Source organism: Micromys minutus, assembly GCF_963924665.1.
Source record: "Micromys minutus genome assembly, chromosome: 21".
NCBI classification, from domain to species: domain Eukaryota; kingdom Metazoa; phylum Chordata; class Mammalia; order Rodentia; family Muridae; genus Micromys; species Micromys minutus.
The window spans coordinates 38457423-38479002 of record NC_137956.1 but is presented as its reverse complement, the minus strand read 5'-3'; the positions used below and the strand labels follow the sequence as shown (position 1 = coordinate 38479002).

The following is a 21580-nucleotide window of genomic DNA, read 5'->3' as shown; positions in this document are numbered from 1 at the left end:
CTGACAGCAGTCACTCACAGAGTGGAGGACATAACCGGGTAGGGCTTGAAAAGAGGCAATACAATCAGATTCAGATAGCCCCTCTCCCACCTCCATCCACCACAAGCGAAGGTGACCCAGGCAAGGTATGAAAGAGGTAAGTCTGAAAGCCATCCATCCATTCCAAGCCGCTCACTGAAGTTAAGCCTTGCGGTATTCCTATTCCTTTTGGTTGAAGATCTCTTGGGGGGGGGGGCGGTTAGAGAAATGTAGGCAGAATGTTTCAGGGGTTCAGAGCAGCCACAGTCCTCACAAACATTTGACCGGAACCATCGTCCCATTCTTCAAGGCTCAAACGACCCCTCCCCAATCAGGATGTCTCACTTAAGGGCTCCGAGGGCACCAAGGGCACCGAATGCCCCTTTGAAACAAGCCGGCCAGGCCCCCGCTCCTCCCCGGGCCAGCCCCTCCTCCCTCCGGCAGCCTGGGATTGGCGGGTCGGGGGCGGGCTAGGGGCGGGGCCGGGCACCCTTCATCCCCTACAGCTGCCTTTGCTGCTGCAGCCCTGCGCTCAGCCTGGAGCAGAGCGGATCTCACCCATTGGAACGGAGTGCTGAACGTGTCCACCACGAGGCCAGGTACGGCCGGGGATATAGAGCCACCATCCCAGGGGCGCTGGGCAAACCGAGCCCACTGTATCTCCCCCAGTCCATAGTAGGTTCTGGGTAGCTCTTCTTGTACCCCGAGATCTGGGCAGGCGTCCCAGCTTTCCGAGAGTCAGTCTTGCGAGCTCCAGGGCACAGGTTTGTGAGCCTTGCCTGTAGGCTCCCAGCTCCAAGCTTGCGCCAGGGTGCCGGGAGGGGCACTTCGTTGATTCCGCTTCTTGGTAGAACTAAGCAGGACAGAAAGGGACAGCAGCCCGGGGCTAGATCCACAGGACACCTAGTTTGAGGCTCAGTAGACAGTGAACCAACTTCCCGAGTCAGACAGAACCTGCGGGCACCAGCTAAAGAATGGCCGGGAGTAGACTCTGGAGCGCTGCCCCGACGGGCGCCTGAGAGGCAGATCTGCCGGCTGGCACGCCGGCAGTCCGAGTATATTTATCCCGCTCTCTGGGCAGTTTGAGGGCAGATCGGGCCGGGACGCCTGAGGGGCCGCGGGGTACATGCTGGACCCAGAACCAGTGCCATTTGCAGTGGGGCCAGCGGGCACTGCCTGCTCTGGGTTCTTGTGGCTCTTTGGCCTGAGGGCGGGGTGCAGTGGACGCTCCTGTCCACCTGTGGACCTGGCTGGCCGAGGTGTGAGAACTAGCCAGGGCCCAGGACTCAGTTTTCATAAACCCGCCCCTGCTGGACTGGCCCCTTCCATTGGCTACAGCGAATGCGTGCCGTTTGTTTACACTAGAAAAGGGGGCCAAGGATGGGGCATGTGAGAATGAGAATTTTGTGAGAGTGAGAGTTTCGCCCCAAGCTTGAGATCTCCCTCACCACGTGACCTGAGACCTGAATCCAGGTTTGCCTTTTCCTGTGTGTGTGGGGGAGGGGGTGTACATTGCACCCTGAGGAATACCATGGCGCCCTTCTTTTAGCCCTCAAGTTCTGTTACCCCTTTTGCTTTCTCCACGTCCCGCCCTTATATTATCCCCTAGAAGAGACCCCTGGCACACAGTCTGGGATGGGGGCTTATTTTCCGGAAGAGAAGCCAGTCCCTTAGAGCACTTACTGTGTGTTAGAAAGCTAGGTAAGTCCAAGGATCGATCGATTTGGAAATAGGGAACATCTGCACAGCTGTGGAAACCTGGGAAGCCCCATGATGGGAGGGACCAGGAGTGCACGAGGCCATGCCTGGCACGTTTTGGAAAGGCTGGGATGGCTGAACCAGGAATGGTAGTCTGACTTCTTGAGTTGGAGCATGGGATTGTGTCTGTAGGAAAGATGAGGATGGTATGTCTCAGAGCATCGTTCTGCCCGGGGCTAGGGAGCCCACCTCCTCACAGACTCCCAAGTCATCCTGTTGAGTGCGGATTCTTATCCCAGGCTTGCTGTACCCACAGTCCAAGGCTCCAGAAAGCCAGGCCGAAAGTTGCTTATTCCTGTGCTTATATCATGGGTCTTGAAGCCCACCCCACCCCCACACATACACAAATGGAGAAATAGGGCCAACGAAGGCAGGTAGATCATGGACTCCAGACTGGACCAGGAAAAGATCTGAAGCCGGATGAAGTGCACCTTGGAAATGAGCTGGGTGTGAGTGGGAACACAAAGACTGAGGCCAAAGCACGTTTGCAAGGCAGTGCCTGCTAGGGACAAAATGCTTTTTGGGCATTTGTGTGCACAGCAAGCTGGCATGTGATGTCTGTGCTGTTGTAGGAAGGGGCCCTGTGGGAAGAATTCTATTGTAGACATCACCAGGGAGGGACTGAGTCCCACAGAGTAGGTAAATTAGACTGAGAACTTATAGCGGGCTTTGAACCCATTCCATTCAATCAGTGAGTGATGTTTATTGAGTGCCTACTATGAGTCTTGCTCACAGTGTGACTGGTGGATGCATACTGAAGAGCTGGACCTTTGACTTGGATGGGAAGACAGACAGACACAGGAGGGTAGGGTGGGAGCTGGAAAGGACCAGGCAGCACTTCTGGGGGCCAACGGGAAGGACCGGCTGCTGGGGCAGGAGGGGCTTTCCTGCCAGTGGCCCGGGGTTGCTTGGCTTTGAATTTCCGCTCTGCGGGCCACGTCCTGTACACAGCCTCTCAGCCAGCACGTCTGCACCTGTGTGTGACCACTGACAATAGGAGTCACTCCAGATGACCATCCCTTCTGCTTGTCTTTTTCCTTTGTTCAGGTAAATAAGTCTCAGGCACCAGCCCTGAGGTCTCTGAGCTTTCTCGTTGAGCCTGGCCTTATGACCTTCCTGGACTTGGTTCCACTGAATGTGACATAGCATCTGGTTGGTGGGATATAACTTGAACTTATGGAGTCCTGAAGATGCAGTGGTGGTGGCCTTATGGAGTCCTTCCTGGGTTCTCTATAGATACCTACAGAGCCTGACACACTCCTGCCTCATCTCCTACATGTGGCCATTTTGGCTCCCCCTCCCTTCTTGCTCCTTCTAGGACTCTGTCTTTGTTGGGACAGGCTGTTTGACTGTTTGTTTTGGTTTTGTGGGTTTTTTTTTTTTTTTTTTTTTTTTTTTTGGTTGTTTCAAGACAGGGTTTCTCTGTATCCTGTCTGTCCTGGAGCTTTCTTGGCAGACTAGGTTGGCCTTGAACCTGCTTTTGTCTCCTAAGTGCTGGTATTTTAGGTGTGTGTCACCACCATCCATCTCTGTTTTTGTTTTTGTTTTTGTTTTTTTTTAAAGACAGAATTTTACTATGGTGCTTGGGCTGCTCTGGAACTATATAGATCAGGCTGGCCTCTAAGTCATAGATATCCCCCTGTCTCTGCCTAAGGTTTGTGCCACCACCCTTGTGGGGCTCTGTCTTTTGCTGGCTATTTCTTGGCACCATCTTTTCCCAACTTCTGGAGGGTCATTTTTTGTTTCTTACCCCTCTCTCTTTGTCTCTATCTCCTTGCCTGTGTAGCAAACCATCTACTTATGTATGGTTTTTGATTCTCTCTGTTTTCTTTTGTCTGTGACCCTGTATATCCACCCATGTTTCTCTAGCTCCCTGGGCCCCTGTCTGTCTGGTTGTCTGTCTAGATCAGTATGCATGGGCGCATGTGTGAAATGTGTGTTTTCTTTTACATTCTCTCCCCTCAGATCTTTCCTCTCTTCCTCTCTCTGCCTCAATCCTCCTGACCTTGGATGTCTCCCCTCCTCCAAGCTGACCTTGCTTTAGCCCCCCATCAAGGTCTACAATGAGTCCCAAACTGCCCCAGGCCTGTGTTCCAGTTTTCCTTGAGGCCAGAAGTCCGGCTGTCCAAATATTTGGCCACCTCCAGGGGATTCCAGGTCGGCCTGGAGGAAGATGGACTGGCTGGCGCAGGGTCTCCCCTGCCTCTTGGGGGCCACCATCACGTGATGTTCTGTCCTTGGCCTCAGCAGGACCTCTGGCTACACATCCCTCTGAACAAGCTGGCAGTAGAGTTGGGGGAGGGGGCTGCTGCTGGCTCTGGATAGCTTGGGCTGAGAGGTGCTGACCTTAGAGACTGAGCAGAGAGAGTCCAGGTCTCTGTGGGAGATGAGGCCAAGGTGGCTTGTAAGCATCTGCCTCGTCTAGGAAATGTACCCTGTCACAGGAAAGTCTACCTTCCGGCCCCAGCTGGGCTTCTTAGATCCTCCTAGATGCTTCCGGATAGCCAGAACACAGACACAGGCTACACAGATCGTAGGGCCAAGGAGCTGAGGCTGAGGCATTGAGTAGCTAGGGTGTCAGTGTTCCAGGCTGTCACCTTTTCCCTGGCTTTGCCTGCTCTTGCACACACACCTCGTCAGGCCAGTCCTGCCAGCCACACACTGGCCATGTATGTGTCTTATTCTCCTGTTCTATTGTCTTTCAGTGATGAGACAGTGGTTAAGTGCAGGCTGGGGTCTTCTACCACCAAAGTATGAAGCTGTGGCCTGGGGCGGGAATGAGGCATGGCTGACTGCTCTAACAGCTTCCTACTTGCCCTGAAACCTCAATCTCTTACAGCAGCAGCTCCCAGCAGTCTTTCTGGCGGTGTGTTACGGACCCACAGTCCAATCATGTCAGCCGTGTGCTGATTCCCCTCCCCCTGTAATACACGCTTGCTCCCAAGATGGAGTCACCTCTTTAAACCTGGAGAATCAGGTGTCTAGAGATACTATGGCATAATGGCTGAACAGGGATAGGAGCTTTCCCTACCATGGAGCCCCCAGCAAGAGGCTCTGTGACCCTTCACTTCATACAACCTGCTTCTTACAGGTCAGGGCTGCCCAGGCCCAGGAAGGTTGAGCTGTAGAAGTATGACATGCACACCCCCATCAGAACATAGGGTTGCCTGACTTGGAGAAGCGCTGTCCATCGTGTAGCCAGCCCACACCTGCAAACCCACTTAGGTCCCTGAGAACTGAGGTGAAAAGTGGAGCTTAGGGACTCCGATAGGAGAGAAAGCTGTGGTTCCCATAGAGGCTGATGCAAGCAACCAGCCCGTCCTGGCCTGGATTCCGGGGCCCAGAAGTCTTTAATTAGCCAAAGTCAACACCTGCCAAGGTGTGCCTGATAAATTCTCACTCTGTGATGCCTGCGTGGGCAGGCGCTACTTGATGCATCGTCCTCCTGATGCTCCTCCCTCCCATCTCCCAGCAGAGCAAATAAGCCTCGGAGGGGTGCGCTGGACCAGGCCACCAGCTCGCTGCCCATGTTACCCATGATTGATAGCATTCTGACGGCCTGTCCAAGGGCTCAGTGAGCTCTCTATCCTAAGGCTTGCCTATTCTTTGGACTCCCCTGACCTGCTCTTGGAGGTGCAGCCTCACGATAGCTCCCCATTCTGTTACCAGCGTTGGTCCAGCCTTCCAGGACCCCTAGATATCAAGGGGGCAATGAGGTCCTGGTTGAAGGTGCTCTGCACTGTGAGGCTGATCTGGGCTCTCACCATCACTGGAGACAGCAGACCTGAGGTAGGGGCTGTAAGAGATGGGCTGGCAACCTTTGGTAGGATCAGATCTCTCTCGTAGGATAAAAACCAATCTTCACTCTGCGGCTCTGCCCCCGAAACCTGCCTGCACTAAGGTGCAGGACTTGACGTAGCCTTTAAGGCTCTGGAAGGTTTCTCTATGCTCACTCACAGATTCTTCCTTCTGCCCTCACCGCCTGCTGATAGCACACCTCAGAGCCTATGTTCATGTTGTGTTCTCTGCTTAAGCCTCTCTTCCTTGCTTCATACTTTGGAACTTCTGTTGGAAGTTGAGGCCTGACTCCCCTGCCTCTCTTCCACTTAATTATATCCCTAACTCTCCTCTCCTTTTTAAAGTCCCAGAAGAATGCCTCACACCCAGCGGCAGCAGGAGATGTTAAATGTTGCTGGTTGGGGACAGAGGTAATGGAAGATGGAAAGACATCACTCCTCCAGATTGGAGGTCATTTAAGGACAAATATTCTGCATCCTTCCTGGGACCTCAGGGCAGCCTGAGACCTGGCAATGACTGGTTATGAATAATGGCCATCAAGCCTCAAAGGCTTTAGCCCACATCCTGAAAGGGGACAGGGGACCTAGAGCCAGAACCTGAGGCCCTTCCCATAGCCATTCCACATACTTAGTCTCCCTAGAGGCAGTGCTCTGCTGCTCCGGATCCTGATGCCAGACAGAATGAAGCCCTACACACACCGGCCCAGGCAAGCCCTTGGGGGCTTCTGTCATTACGACAGAAACAGTTGCTTGACCTAGACTGCTGACTCAGCACATGCCAAGGGCTTGTCCCAGCTTGCCCAGGGTGGGGACAACCTACTGAGTGTCAGGGGGCTTTGGAGAGCTGGCAGTAGTGCCTTACACCTAGGTGAGATCCTGGCAAGGCAGCAGAAGGGCAACATGAGGACAGCCTAGGGATGATGGATGATCCACAGGAGAGAGGACAGCCTAGGGTTGATGGATGAGCATGGGGAGAGAGCCCTAGAGGCCAGGTCCACATGGTCAGGGTCCTGGGTAGATAGGCGGGGATGATAAAGGGCTCAAAACTGGCAACCAGGGAGACAGAGGTAGGTAATGGTGCCAGGTATGGAGTTCCCAGAACTAAGATATTAGAGGTCTGAGCTCTAGGATGGGGCAGTGGATTAGGGTGCTCCGGCAGGTATAGGGAGACAAATGTCTACATGGTGTGGGGACCTAAGGCCTGAGCCTGTCTCCCTGTAGGATCAAAGATCAATCCTGGTTGTTTGTTTGAGCTCCTTGGATCTTCCCACTTCAAAGAAGGTCTGAGACTGTTGGGGGCTAGAGTAGGGAGAACGGATTCAGAGCTGCGTTAGGGGTACCCCATTTGCCTCAGGCCCAGGCTCTGGCTCTCCTGCCTGGCAGAGACAGCCCTTCTGGCCACTTTAGCCCTTAGGATGTCCTGACAGAGCCTGGGTTCAGTTTGCCCAGACATCTTCTGGGCACAGTAGGTAACCCCTGGCCCCAGGGATGGGAGAGGAGCCAGTGAGTTTTCTGGGCAGTGCTCAGTGTGGAGCAAGGAAGCTGGATCATCTGCAGTTTAGCCTGGCCAAGCCCAGAGAGAGAAGGGGCACCCAGCAGTGACATGGGCTTCTCCTCAGCCGGCCAAGCCCTGAGCTCCTGGCCCAGGGAAATGAGGGCTCTGTTTAGAGGGTGGCTTGGACGGCCGGCTCTGAGGATTAGGGGCTCCCTGGTAAGAGAGGAGATGCTAGAAGGAAAGCAGGGCTGTGAGGAGCATGAAGAGCAAGTGGCCCACAGAACTGTGTGCCCTGGGACATCCATTTCCTGGAAGGGCCCCTGAGGGCCTTTCACCACAGCCAGGCTGGATGGGCCCAGGTGTTCAGCCCCAGCACCGCCTCAGGCCTCCTGGCTCTGGAAGGGGCACCCTCTGCGCCTGCTGTCCACAGCACCAGCTCTCAGCCCACAGAGAGCCCTTTGTTCTGACTGCCAACAGAGCCCGCCGGGCAGCTGGGAACTGGGCCCACTCCCCTCACCCTCTCCCAAGGCCTCTAGCCGTCGAGCAGTGCCATTCTAGGTTGGCCAGGAGGCCCCTGGCACACAGGACCAGTTCAGGAAACTGTGTCCCAGGACTACTGTGAGGAAGGGATTCAGTCCACGGTGCACATGCAGAGTGGAGTCAGAACCTAGGGCTTAGCATTCAGAGCTTCTGGTGCCTTCAGCTATGGACTCAGATCGCTCAAATGACCCTCGCTACACAGGTAGATAAATTGAGGCCCCAGCAGCTTGCTTGGACTGGTCTTATGTACAGGACTTATTGTCCCATCTGGATGTCCTAGGAGCTTAGGTGTTCAAGTTCTGTTCCACACTCCAAAGGCTGAGCCCAAGGAAGTGGTGGGTCTCAGTGAGCATCCATGTGCCTGTCAGTCCCAAGTGACCCTCTCAGAGATGTATTATGGCCATTGACTTCATGTGGAAGACCAGACCATGACCCAAGGATAACCAGAAGAACTGACTGATCCACAGATACCTGACTGTGTTTGTGTGAGAGCAGTGCTTGGGGGTGGTTTCTGAGCCATGGAGATACCCCGACAGACAGAGATGGTGGAGCTGGTGCCCAACGGCAAACACTTGGAGGGGCTTCTACCAGTGGGCATGCCCACAACAGACACCCAGAGGTAAGCAGAAGGGAGCTGGTGGTGCCTCAGAGCATCCCTGGGCAGAGGCACAAGACAGGGCTGGAACTGAGTCTCATGCGCTGGCCTCTTCTTACAGGGCTGAAGATGCCCAGCACTGTGGAGAGAGCAAGGGCTTCCTTCAGAAAAGCCCCAACAAGGAACCACACTTCACCGATGTGAGCTGGGCAGCCTGAGGGAGTTGGGGAACTGTAGGGAAATCGGGCACAGTAATGAGGTGCTCTGGGGATGCAATGGTAGACGGGGAGGCAATGAGGAAGAATACTACAGTGCACCCCGCTTCCGCTGACTCCCCAATTCTCTCCATTCCACTTTGGTGCCTGCAGTTCGAGGGGAAGACATCATTTGGGATGTCAGTGTTCAATCTCAGCAATGCCATCATGGGCAGTGGAATCCTGGGGCTCGCCTACGCCATGGCCAATACGGGCATCATCCTTTTCCTGTGAGTGCTTCTGAAAACAGCCCTAAATAGCTGCCAGCCATGACCTCCCAGGACCTTCCAGCTCACTGTCCAGTGGGTGGGCACCCAGTCCACCGCTGTGAAAACATCCACAGCCAGGCAAAAATACCTCACTGTTCTTCAAACCCACAAACCGAGCCTTACAGGCCCGAGTCTGTTCTACTACGTTTACATTCGATGGCCGAACCCTTGTGGCCAGGCCTTGTGTGGTCACACGCGTCCTTGATTTGGTGGCTCTGCCCTGAAGCCTGAATGGAAAACATGTTTGTCCCAAAGACTCAAGAAGAGGAGGTGCTTAGAGGACAGGCAAAGGACACTCTTAACCCAGGTCCTACTGCACCCTGGGTCAAAGAGAGTAGCGTCTATAATATCTCTGTAGTCTCCTGACTTGCACCCACTCCCTCCAGGGGGGACATTCAGACATTTATGTCAGACTCCTTCCTCCCAGCCTCCTTAAGCCCATCACTCCCTGCCAGCCAACCCAGTGGCCTCTTTTTCCTCTGTGTCCTCCAGGTTCCTGCTTACAGCGGTTGCCCTGTTGTCTAGCTACTCCATTCACCTGCTCCTCAAGTCTTCAGGGATTGTGGGTGAGCTGCTTGCAGGCTTGCAAAGGGTGGGGTGGAGGTGAAGAGGGCCAAGTCCCCCTGGCTATCCTGACTTCCTGTGTCCACAGGCATCCGGGCCTATGAGCAGTTGGGCTACCGTGCCTTTGGGACCCCAGGGAAGCTGGCAGCAGCCCTGGCCATCACGCTTCAGAACATTGGAGGTGAGGCCGTGGCTGGGGCGGCGGTATGCAGAATGGGCAGGTCTGAAGGCTGGCCAGTTCAGCTGACCTCAACAGCTATCCCCCTGCCTCCTCCCCAGCCATGTCCAGCTACCTATACATCATCAAGTCTGAATTGCCTCTTGTCATACAAACCTTCCTGAATCTGGAGAAGCCGAGCCCGTGAGCCTGGGAAATGGGGGTGGAAGTAATGGGTACCCCACTATCCTGATAGAGAAGATAGAACTATGACTGATGGGGAGCAGAGGGCTGCAAAGAAAGCCACATTCAGTTCCTGTTTGTGTGCAGAGCATCCAGGGAAAACTCTGAGAGCCCGAAAGCTCATGTGACCCAGGACCCTGCATATGAGCAGAAGGGCCCCAGGCTTAACTCTAAGCACCTGCTATTCCTGACCATGGGGTCACCCCCACCCTAGCTGCCACTACCAAGAGATTAAACCCAGAGCATGTGTGGGGGAGCCTACTACTTAGCTAGCACTGGCTGAGCATCAACCTTGTTTTGTATTTAGGGGAAGGGATCAGAGGCTTACCCCTGCTCTGGACAGCCACAGTGCTGAGAGGAGAGGTCTCAGGGTATGCACCTAGAGTCCCACGGACTTTCCCTAGGAAAGGCCCTTGAATTTGCCCTAGAAGAATGAACGGTCCAGGAGAAAGGAGGGCCAGAATAATACAAGATGCAAGTGCTCAGAGAGACCACAGAGGACACACATCATTTGCAAGTCCCTGAGACCCTCCCCCCAAGAAAAATACAGACCCTCCCTGATCCAGGTCCTTTCAGGAGACTGGGCCCAGACCTCTGAGACAACACTACCAGCAACTGCAGTCACAGGGGACCCGTGCGAGCTGTGTCCCGGGCCAGCTCACCCTACCCAGGAGTGTGACAACGGGCCTATTTTAGATAAAGCTCAGGGGGATTTGGAGTTATGGATAAATATTCATCCGGAATACGATGTGTATCACTGGTGTGCACCTGGAGAAGCCGGTGGCCCCACACCAGGCTGAGGAGCTTCTTTCTGACCGGGGATTCTATTCTTCTTTCTACAGGGTGTGGTACATGGATGGCAACTATCTTGTGATCCTGGTATCTGTCACCATCATTTTGCCCTTAGCACTAATGCGACAGCTCGGTGAGTCAGCAGGGTCAGACTATATAGGGGGACATTAAAGGACACGGGAGAGGCCTGAGTCTTACAGTTTCCTCTTTGGCAGGCTACCTGGGTTACTCGAGTGGCTTCTCTCTCAGCTGCATGGTGTTCTTCTTGATCGCAGTGAGCTACCCTCCATGTTGGTCAGAAAAGAGCAGTGGCCCCAAGGGAGTCCTCTGTCAGAGGGAGGGGGCAGGGTCTCTTAGGAAGCTGGAATGAGGAGGCCGAGAAGACTGGCTCTTCTAATCTTAAAGATGGTTTCACAGCCCCGTTGCTGGCAGCCCAGCCTGACTCTGACACTCTCACCCTTCTCCACCCCAGGTCATCTATAAGAAGTTCCAAGTTCCTTGCCCATTGGCACACAACCTGGCCAATGCCACAGGCAACTTCAGCCACATGGTGATGGTGGAGGAGGAGGCGCAGCTGCAGAGCGAGCCTGACACTGCTGAAGCCTTCTGCACACCCAGCTACTTCACGCTCAACTCACAGGTTCCAACAGGCCGAGCCGGGCCAGGGAAGTGGGGAGGGTGTTGGTGGGGAGGGCTGTCTTGACATAGTCCTATGTGTCTCCAGACAGCATACACCATCCCTATCATGGCCTTCGCTTTCGTCTGCCATCCTGAGGTGCTGCCCATATATACAGAGCTCAAGGAGTAGGTGTCTGCGGCTGGGAGAGGGACGGAGGCTGCCTTGAGTCGGTCTGGAGGGTAGATGTGGTCTTGTATGTCTGTCTGAAGGGAGATAAGCTGAGACTCAGGTCGCCAGACCAAAGGTCTCCGTGGTCGGTAAGAGTGGATAACGAGAGTCAAGAAGGAGACAGGGGGACCCTCAGGTATAAACAGGTATCACAGTGGTTCAACTTGCCACCAAGTCTTGTCTCTTACTGTCTGCAGCCCCTCCAAGAGGAAAATGCAGCACATCTCCAACCTGTCCATTGCTGTCATGTATGTCATGTACTTCCTGGCCGCCCTCTTCGGCTACCTCACCTTCTACGGTATGGCTGGATCGGCACGGGTGGGATCAGGGGCCAGGCTGGGAGGCAAGGGCTAGTCAGTGGCCACAGTGATTATAGGCACTCACTCGATGTGTGATGCCTGACTGTGTCCTGCAGCTGTGGAGGTGAGTCTGAGTACCACTCCCCACAGTGTCAGGGTCCACCGTCCCCTGGCCTGCTGACCACCCTCCCTGCCTGCCACAGACGGGGTGGAGTCGGAGCTGCTGCACACCTACAGCAAGGTGGACCCGTTTGACGTGCTGATCTTGTGTGTGCGTGTGGCCGTGCTGATCGCGGTCACACTCACTGTTCCCATCGTTCTGTTCCCGGTGAGCCAGCCGGGCAGGTGACTGGGCAGGCTGAAGGGAGGGTCTAATGGAGGCCACCAGGCTGATAGTTCTCTTCCCCACCCCACCCCCACCCCACACTGCCCAGGTACGACGGGCCATCCAGCAGATGCTGTTTCAGAACCAGGAGTTCAGCTGGTTACGGCACGTGCTCATTGCCACTGGCCTGCTCACTTGCATCAACTTGCTGGTCATCTTCGCCCCCAACATCTTGGGCATATTTGGGATCATTGGTGAGAGCCTTCTGTGTGAGCAGGGTAGAGCCACAGAGAGTTTCACTTCTACAGGTCCTGGTAGACCCCTGAGTTCACACCCTACATTTATGAGAGCTGTCCCCAGTGTACGCAGTTTGGCCTCCTTCCTGAAATCTTGTCCTTACTATTGCAATTCATTTTGAAGGCTTAAAACCCCCGAGTCAGTCCTCTTTAGTAGATGATGGTGTGGATGTCTAGGCCAAAGTCTCCACAAAGGATCTCACTGGGTTGGGCATGGTAGCCTGTGCCTGTAATCTTAGCTTGAGAGGATGAAACGGGAGAATCGCTTGAGCCTAGGTGTTTAAAACCAGCACAGACAGCACAGTAAGATGCTTCGGACAACCACAAAAAAATCTCATGATGTCTTAGCCCATTCTACATATGGGGAGGCCAAAGTCCAGCATGATTAAAGGAACATAAAGGCTATAGTTGATGAGTGGAGAGACCCAACAAGACTGTTAAACTCCAAGCACTCTGTCCACTGTCCCATCCCAGCTGAGGTTTGGAGCTGGAAAATTAGACAATTCTGGAACATCTTTAGGGTGACCCAAGTCATAGGACTAGTTCCTTAACCCTATTCTTCAGGCTGCCTTGATGATTTGGGGGCTGAGAGTTGTGATTATCTTGGAAAGATTTGCTTCAAAATCTGAGTCAAACTGAAGTCCACAGACTGAAATGCATTGTTCAAGGGATAGAAAAGTCTCTCAGGGGAAACTCTGTGTTAGTCAGCTCTTTGTCACTGTAACAGAATGCCCAAGGCAATTAACTTATAAAGAAAAAAAGTAAGGCCGGTGAGATGACTTAAAGGTGCCTGCCACCAAGCCTGACAGCTTGAGTTGGACCCCTAGAACTCTCATGGTGGAAGAAGAGAACCGAGTCCTGAATGGCTGTCCTCTGACCGCCACATGTGCCCAGTGACACACATGCAGCTACATGCATACACATATACACAGCAGTAAGTATAAAAGTTAAAAAAAATAAGAGAGAAAAAAGGTACAGGGACTGGGGACATAGCTCAGTTAGTAGACTGTCTGGCTGTACATGCATGATGGAGTCCGCATGAAAGATGCATGCGTGGAGTTTGGGTTAGACGGGGTCCAGGACATGCAAACAAGCTATTGCAGCAATGTTCCCAGCATTGAGAAGGTGGTGGCAGGAAGAACAGGGGTCCAAGGTCATTCTTGGATATACAGTTTGAGGCTGTCCCGGGATACATGAGACCTTGTTCCCAAACAAACAAACCGAAGGGTTTGTTTTGGCTCATACTTCTACAGGTTTCAGCCATGATTGACTGGTTGATTTGAGAGCTGTAGTGAGATAGCCCATCCTGACAGAAGAGCACAAAACTGCTTACTCTGTGGCCAAGAGCTGAAAGGGGAAGAGGAGACAATGCCTTATAGTCATTCCCTTAAGGGCTCATACCTATGCCTAAGGACCTCCCACAAGACTCCACCTTCTAAAGGTCCTGCCCTCTTCCAAACAGCACCAACTTCAGAACCTCCTAGAGACCCCACTCCCCATACCCCAAGCACTTGGGCCTCTGAGAACATTCAAGATCCAAATTATAGCAAGCTGTATTAGGAAACCAGTATTCTTATATGTAAATATGTATGTATGTATGTATATGTATGTTTATATGTGAGTACTCTGCTGCATGTACACCCCAAAGTCACAAGAGGGCATCAGATCCCCTTATAGATGGCTGTGAGATACCATGTGGTTGCCGGGAATTGAACTCAGGACCTCTGGAAACAGCTGAGTTACCTCACCAACCCCAGGAACCCAGTTTTCTTAGGGCTTTATTCTGTCATAAGTTTCTTTTCTTCATTCATGTATATTTTCCTTACCCACCAACATCATCAGCCTTGTTGACTGGTAGAGAGAGAATGGGAGTGGGGGAAGGCTAGAGAGCTCCCTGGAATCAGGCACAGCTCTCCCCGAACCCAAAAAAAAAAGTTGATCTCATTGAAAGTCCATTTCAGACACCGGGCAACATGCAAGTGTGAGTGGCTGTCGCTAAGTTCTGCTCTTTGCAGGTGCCACATCTGCTCCGTGCCTCATCTTCATCTTTCCTGCTGTCTTCTACTTCCGAATCATGCCCACTGAGAAGGAGCCTGCAAGGTCCACCCCTAAAATCCTGGTAGGAGAGGCCTTGAAGCCCAGGGGCTGGGGTAGAGCTAAGGGACCTGTTCTTGTCTCAGACCTGACTCTTATTTCTAATCCTCAACAGGCCCTTTGCTTTGCTGCGGTTGGCTTCTTGCTGATGACCATGAGTTTGAGTTTCATCATCATTGACTGGGTCTCAGGGACCAGCCAACCTGGAGGAAACCATTAGGCTGACCTCCATCTTGCTCTGCTTATTCATCCTAGCATCCCCTGCCCTCTTTCTCTCCAGCCCCTGCTCCCAGCCAGGGGCTAAGTAAGGAGAGAAAGACAGGGGAGAAAGACTCTGTAAATACTATGGCATTTGGCTCCACCCATATCCTCTCCGTTGGAAGGTTTTTGTTGAAGAGCCAGGACCAAGGCCCTTGGACCACCCCTGCTGGGCTCCAGAGCTGCAGGGGCTTCCTGCACTAGGAACAGGGTGGGGCTGTCGCCTTAGATCCCACCGAAACCCTCCATCCTCCTCCAGCAGCTGTGTACACTGAGGCCCGGCAGCCGCCTCCTGAGGTCACACAGGCTGTAGGGGCACACAGAGCCAGAACCCAGGCCTGAAGACATCCCCTAGTCCTGCTGGGCGACCACAGACTACATCCAGAGGCTTGTCCCTAATCTCCAGCCCCTTTCCCAACAATTGGGTTCCAAATCTTGGGCACTCTCATCTTCTCCCATCTCCTTCACAGGAGACCCTATCCCACCCCATACCTGGGGTCAGCAGGTTCTGCTGAGGATGGGGCTGGTATGTACCCCAGGGGACCCCTGCTGTGGGCCTTCACCAGTCCTGGGGAGGCTGGGACTCCCAAACCTCAAGCCTGGGTCATCACTTACATTCCACTGCTGGGGGAAGAGAGGCCAGGCCCAGAGTATCCTGCCCTTGGGAGTCAAAGACCCTAGGGGCCAGACTGGCACAGGCATGGGGAGGCTGGCCTTTTATAAATATTATACACAAGACCGATTGTGTTCTATATTCTTGGTCTCCACAGTCGTCAGGTTTCTGGAAAATAGGATAGGGGTCAGTAATGACTATGGGGGAGACACTGGGTGTTCTCATGTCTGCTTGCCTTCACGAGAGTGGGAACTAAACAAGACCCTCCACCCCACCCCATCTCCTGCCTCTCAGACCAAGCAGTGGCATGCTCAGACCCAGCTCTGGGCCTGGGCCAAGTTCAGCACAGACCTGCTTTTCTCACGGGGTGAGGTGGGGAGGAATTAATGAGCACCAGGAAGTGGGACAGAGAGAAGCCTGCGGAAGGAGGCAACGTGAGGTGCATCCCCAGCAGCTCCTCACAGGGTCTGAGCTGGGGGTAGATGAGCTTTTTAGAAGCCTCAGGAAAGAGCCCCTGCAATCCACCAGCCCTTAGGTTGCTTGTCAGCCCTCTGTCAATGCCTTCAAGCTGGAGACAGAAACCCAGGGATCCTTTCCCTTTCAGGAGTGATTTTTTTAATTGATAATAAACACCTCTATGAATAAAGGTAGGTTAGTGAGTCTCACTGGAGTTGGGATAGTCCTGAATGGCTAAGTCTGAAGCAAGGCAGAGACTCCAAGGAGGCAGGGCAACCCCAGGTATCCTGGCCCAAGTGGGACTGGGAAGCTGCCCATTGCAACTCACAGGGCTGAATCAGCTACAGCCCAGAGGGACAGAACTGCCCAGACCTTGGCACCAAACCCTCATTAGGAAAGACCCTTCACTGGGATAAGCCACCAGCGAAAGGACAGCAAGAAAAATCCAGTTTGAACTTGAAAGGCAACTGCCCGTTTGGGAAAGCCCTGAAGAAAGAACTTCTTCAAGCTGGTGGCTGCTTGGCCCACAGCTGTGCCAGCTAGACAGTGGGGAGCTTCCTGAGTCCCATTCCCATCGGTCTCAGGAGCCTGACTTCAGCCACCAGCCCTGTGGCCACAAGAAACATCTGGACGCTGACCTAGTGGTAGATGCGACCTAAGGTAGACAGTCAGAAGGGACTGACCCCTGTGATCCACCAGTTTCTTCTCCATTAGATGGGGCACACACTCTTGCCCAGAAAGCCTGACTGGCTCACTGGGGTGCTGGTGATCAAGGGAAGATACTATCCTGTGGGCAGATCTTAGAGCCCTTTTATATCCCCTATTCAAAGAAGGATACAGGACAATACAGCAACGGGACATCAGCCAAGGCTGCAGGCTTCTCGGTCCAGATGTGATAACAGTAGCCCCCATACAGAGCCAGGGTGTGAAGGAGGACCCACACCCCAGAGCTCTTCTCTACACGCTCAGCTAGAGCAAGGGTGGCAGTAACAGAGCAAGTGATGTAGGCACTGTACTAGATTCAGGAGCCATGTATCCCTATGACCGTAAAATAAGGCTTCCTGTCACTGGCCTCCAAGCCTGGGAACCGGATGATTCAGCCTCTGTGAGGATAGGTCCATGACCCTTTGGATATCCTTAAGGATTATATGTTTTTAATAACATCGGAGGGTTTTCCCCCCTTCTATATGCTTTTGATGGGGGGAAAAGTTTCTCTGCTTAGAAGCTTAGTGGTCAAGTGTTTATCTAGCATGTAAGAGGCATACATATTCAAAGAGTCTGGAAAAAAATGTTTTATTTGAAATATTGACGTTAGAGTACCCCAAAAGCCTAGCGTACCTGTCATCTATTTTTCCTTCACTCTTTTTCTGTTGAGGGACAGATGATAAGATCTCACCGTGTAACTCAAGCTTCCATTTCTCCTCCCAAGATGATAATGCACACTAGGAAAATATATTAGTCCCTCTCTGTTGTGGTAAATATTATAAATATTAAAAAGGGGGGACAACGAGTTTTAGGAAGTCACTGTTCCACGCTGTCCCCGGTTCTCTCTGAACCAGGCTTTCACTCCCATACTAGTTCCAGCACCAGAGGGCCATATAAAATTAACATTAATTCATGTCAGCGGCTCCACTGCTCCGAGGTACTCTCTGACCTGGGCGGTCTGCGAGCTGTTCCAGTGTGGCATCTCGCCACGCTGCTCCCTGGCATTAGTTCCAGCACTGGAGGGCCATATGGAACTAACATTAATTCATCTCTGGTTAGTATCTCTCCCGGCTGCCTCTCTGCTAGCCATGAATGCTGCTCACATTCCAACAAACTCCAATAATTCAAAGCTCCAGAAACTTATAACTTATCAGTGGCTTTATCTCAGATTTACTTAGCAAATTTTGTACTCCACAAAACGTCCACACCATAAACTCAAAGCCAAATGATACAATTTGCCCACCTAGACAAGCCAAATCACCCTGTACAAATCCATCCCTTATAAAATATTCATAACAACCCGTATCTATGCAGAGATGCCCAAAGAGGATCATCTGCATCTTCCTTCATGTTGTCTCCCCCCATCCCCACCCCCGGGCTTCTCCCTCCCTTTCTAAAACTTTGTTCCCACCTACCCTTCCTTCTCATCCAGTGACCGGCCTCGTTTTATCTTGTGTCTGCCTTCACCTGCACAAAGACAACTTACACCTCACTGCCCAGCAACTGGCTTTACCCACATCTCTTCACCCATGTGCACACTCCTGAAAAATGGCTAACTCATTCATTCCCCAAGGTTTTGCTTTATTACTGTAGTGTTGGATATTGAACCCAGGGTCTCACGTATGTTAGACGAGTGCTCTACAAAAGAGCTATATCTTCAGCCCCATTTCTGGGGAGAGCCCTGGGGATCAAAGCCAGGGACTCACACAGTAGGCACAGGACCTATTACCAAGCCATATCACAGTCACCCCAAAATGTTTTTGGAGACTTTTTCACATGCCAAACTCTCTTAAATGACAGTGACCAAGGATGAAGGCGCTTTTAGAAGAGAGGCATTACTCACAAACACAGTTATCTCACTTGTTAGAAGATATTCAGTATAAGCCAGGCATAGCGGCACACTTTTAGTCTCAGTCCTCAGGAGGCAGAGGCAGGTGGCTCTCTGTGAGTTCCAGGTCATCCTGATCTACAGGGTAAGTTGCAGGACACCCAGGATCAGACAGAGAAACCCTATCTTGATCAATCAAAACAACAAAACAAACAAATAAACAAACACCCCCCTCAAAAACAAAATCAAATCCAGGGGTTTCTGTAGTCAGGACTAGCCAATGGAAAGGCCTGAGGTCCTCATATACCTTATCATATAAGGGGCAGCCAGGAGGTCACTGAGGCTGAGTCTGGGTGAAGCAGGTGAAGGTAGACATGTCCAATGGGCACTGGAAGGAGACGCACTGTCCCTGTTGTCCCTGTGAACCACACAATGCAATGTTAGAATTTTTTTTTCATCACGAGAACCAACACCAGGTCCTGAAATGAAAGAGGAGTAAGATCTGCTTCAGTGGATTCTAAGGGTTTTTTGTAAATAAACAAACAATATATATTTTAAGATTTATTTATTTATGCATTGCATGACAGAAGAAGGCATTGGGTCCATTACAGGTGGGAACTAAACTCAGGACCTCTGAAAGAGCCACCCGTTCGCTTAGCCACTGAGCCATCTCTCCAGCCTTCCCTGTCCCCCAGCCTTTTGAGACAAGATCTTGATGTGTAGCCTTGATTAGGACTGGAACTCACTTTGTGGACCAGGCTGACCTTGAACTCATAGACATCCACCTGCCCCTGCCTCTTCAGTGCTAGGATTAAAGTTGTGCACTTTTTATTTTCAGCTCCTAAATCTGAGTGTTATATAGATTACTCTAGTTGCTGAATTGAAATAACTGAAGAAGGAAGAAAGACAGAAGGACAGACAGACAAACAGATCAGAAATCACTGTTAAAAGAAGAGGAGAGACGGCTAGGGATGGGCTGGAGTTAGATAGAAGGATTCTGGAGGAACTGAGATGGAAGACAGTAAAGGAAAGGGGAACAGTGACTGCTGGGAATCAGAGTCGATGTCACTGGGGACCCCCTGACAAGTCTGGAAGCCACACACTGAGTCCCAGATGAGCCCAGTACAGTAAGGGACACGTCTACCCTGATTGCAGTGTAAAGTCCAAGCAAATGGCAAATGCCTTTCTTTCAACAACTTGTAGCAGTGGTGCTTGACTACAAGTGAGTGGCTTAGAAAGAACAGCCCCAGCCCCCCTCAAAAAAAAATCAGAAGAGTTAGGTGAGGCAGTGGTAAGCTTACAGTCCTAATAGGAGGCAGGAGGATAGCCACAAGTTCAAGGTTAGTCTACATAAGTAGCCCTAGGCAAACCAGGACTACATAGAGAGGTTCTGTCCTAACAAACCAAAACAAAAGTAACAACCCCTAAACAAACAAACAAATAACAACAAACCAAGGCCTTTTAGGTCTCAAGCACAGCCAGCCTGCTCATCCTGAGCCTTGAGCACTGAGGCCCAAATTTACAGCCGGCGGCCTCTGCTGACCTCTGGTGGTCAATGGCCAGAGTCTGGCTTGTGAAGGAACGCAAGGGAAGAGAGGGGTACCCCATATGGGTGTTCATGGCGTAGATTTAAGATCCACGCCTGAGCAGCCCTTAGTGTGTTACCGAGTGAAATAGCCTGGTGGACTGTCAGGCCAGCTTGTGTCTCCACCAGTGTAGTGTGGTCCAGTAAATACCACAGGGATCCAGTGTTGACCCATTGCTATGGACCTTTTGTCCCTGCCACCATCGACTGGATGCTGGGATCACATGCATGTGACATTGTGTCTAGTTTATGTAGTACTAGGGACGGATCCAGGCTTTCACACATGCTACTAAGCCCTCTACCAATTGAGAATTCGGCTTTATTTCCAACCAATACCCAATCCCCCCTCTCACTTGGTAGGGGTCGAACCCAGGGCTGTACACATGGTTGGCAGGCATCATGCCACTGAATTACTTTCAACCCAGTCCCACTGAGCCCCTTCAGGTATAACTCAGTTTCTGTCCTTATCCTTTCCATGACTTTAGGGTCAAACTCTACTGTGCATTCTAGCTCCCACAATGCACACCTTAGGCTGAGTACAGTGACCGACCTCAGTCTTCAGAAAGCAGGCAAGATACCCAGTGGAGAACTACATAAATCACCTAATCTCCAATCTCAACTGTGAAGTACAAACAGTAAGAGAGGGAGAATTCTGAACAGAGTGTATGAAGCATCAAGAAAGATAGTTGTCACTGGAGGTGTTCTAAAGATCAGTTAATAATGGCTACAAGGGAAGACCGCTTGGATGGATGGATTCTGATACCAGACAAGAGAAGAGCAACAGGGTACCACAGAGTGCAGGGCAAGCAAGAAGATGCCAAACAAGGGCTGCTCTGTGGAACTAGGCTTTAATGGAGGAGAGACCAGAGCCCAAGGCAGGAGACAAGAAGACCTGGAAGGTAGCAGCAGCCACAAGCGGTGGCCGAGGCCAGGGAGGGACTAGAGAGAGGAAGATGAGACGGGCCCGCCACAGTTCCTGAGCCGCATGCGCTCTGAGCCCGCCAGGGGGCGCCGCTCCTCCGCGGAGGAGGGTTCTGAAATCGCGCGCTCTGGCCTGGCGATCCCGGAAGAGGCGGGCAACTCTCCAGGAGACCACTTCCGGCTTCAGCTCGGCCAGGGCTTGGTTTTGTGGGGATGCAGTGAAAGAATTTGGGAGGGAGGGATGTTAAGGACTAAGGTGTATTAGAGGAATATGGTGCAGAGTCTGCAGACAAACGGTGCCCCACGTGGGTGTTCATGGCGTAGATTTAAGATCCACGCCTGAGCAGCCCTTAGTGTGTTACCGAGTGAAATAGCCTGGTGGACTGTCAGGACGGCAGGAATACAACCTGTAGATGGAGGGGTGCAGAAAAGTGAAACCATTATGGGGACTTTAGAAGAGTTCTTGGGCAGATTAGATGGCTCAATGGGTAAAGGCCCTTAGGTGCAAACCTGACATGTGGGTTAAATTCCCAAAACTTACTTAAAGGTGGAGGGCCAAACCCGACTCTACAAGCTAGCTGTCCTTCGTTATCCACACATGCACCCCACCACATACACAGCTACGAAAATTTGTTTAAGACCAGATCTTACCATGTAGCCCCAACAAGCCTGGAATTCATAATATAGACCAGGCTGGCTTCGACTTTACAGAAATCTGCCTGCTTCTGCCTCCTAAATACTGGAACTAAAACCAGTGCCACCACGCTCGGCCTTAAAAGGTTTTTCTTTATAATAAACTTCCTATATTTGGAGAAAAGGCTAAGCCTTCAGGGAAAGCTAAAAAAGACTAACCAGTCCCGGACCTGCTGGA

General features: G+C 52.1%; 1 protein-coding gene across 1 annotated transcript; it reads left to right on the top strand.

The window, feature by feature from the left end:
• Window positions 1-34: 34 nt before the first annotated feature.
• SLC38A3 (solute carrier family 38 member 3) lies at window positions 35-15339 on the top strand. Its single transcript, XM_080933930.1, has 17 exons — window positions 35-136; window positions 543-617; window positions 8076-8227; window positions 8325-8403; window positions 8572-8687; window positions 9219-9292; window positions 9379-9471; window positions 9570-9651; window positions 10533-10615; window positions 10698-10756; window positions 10955-11122; window positions 11207-11286; window positions 11527-11627; window positions 11832-11956; window positions 12063-12207; window positions 14265-14368; window positions 14459-15339. Exons 3-17 carry the CDS (start codon window positions 8127-8129, stop codon window positions 14561-14563), a joined length of 1515 nt encoding a protein of 504 aa, XP_080790056.1. The 5' UTR covers window positions 35-136; window positions 543-617; window positions 8076-8126; the 3' UTR covers window positions 14564-15339.
• Window positions 15340-21580: the final 6241 nt, after the last annotated feature.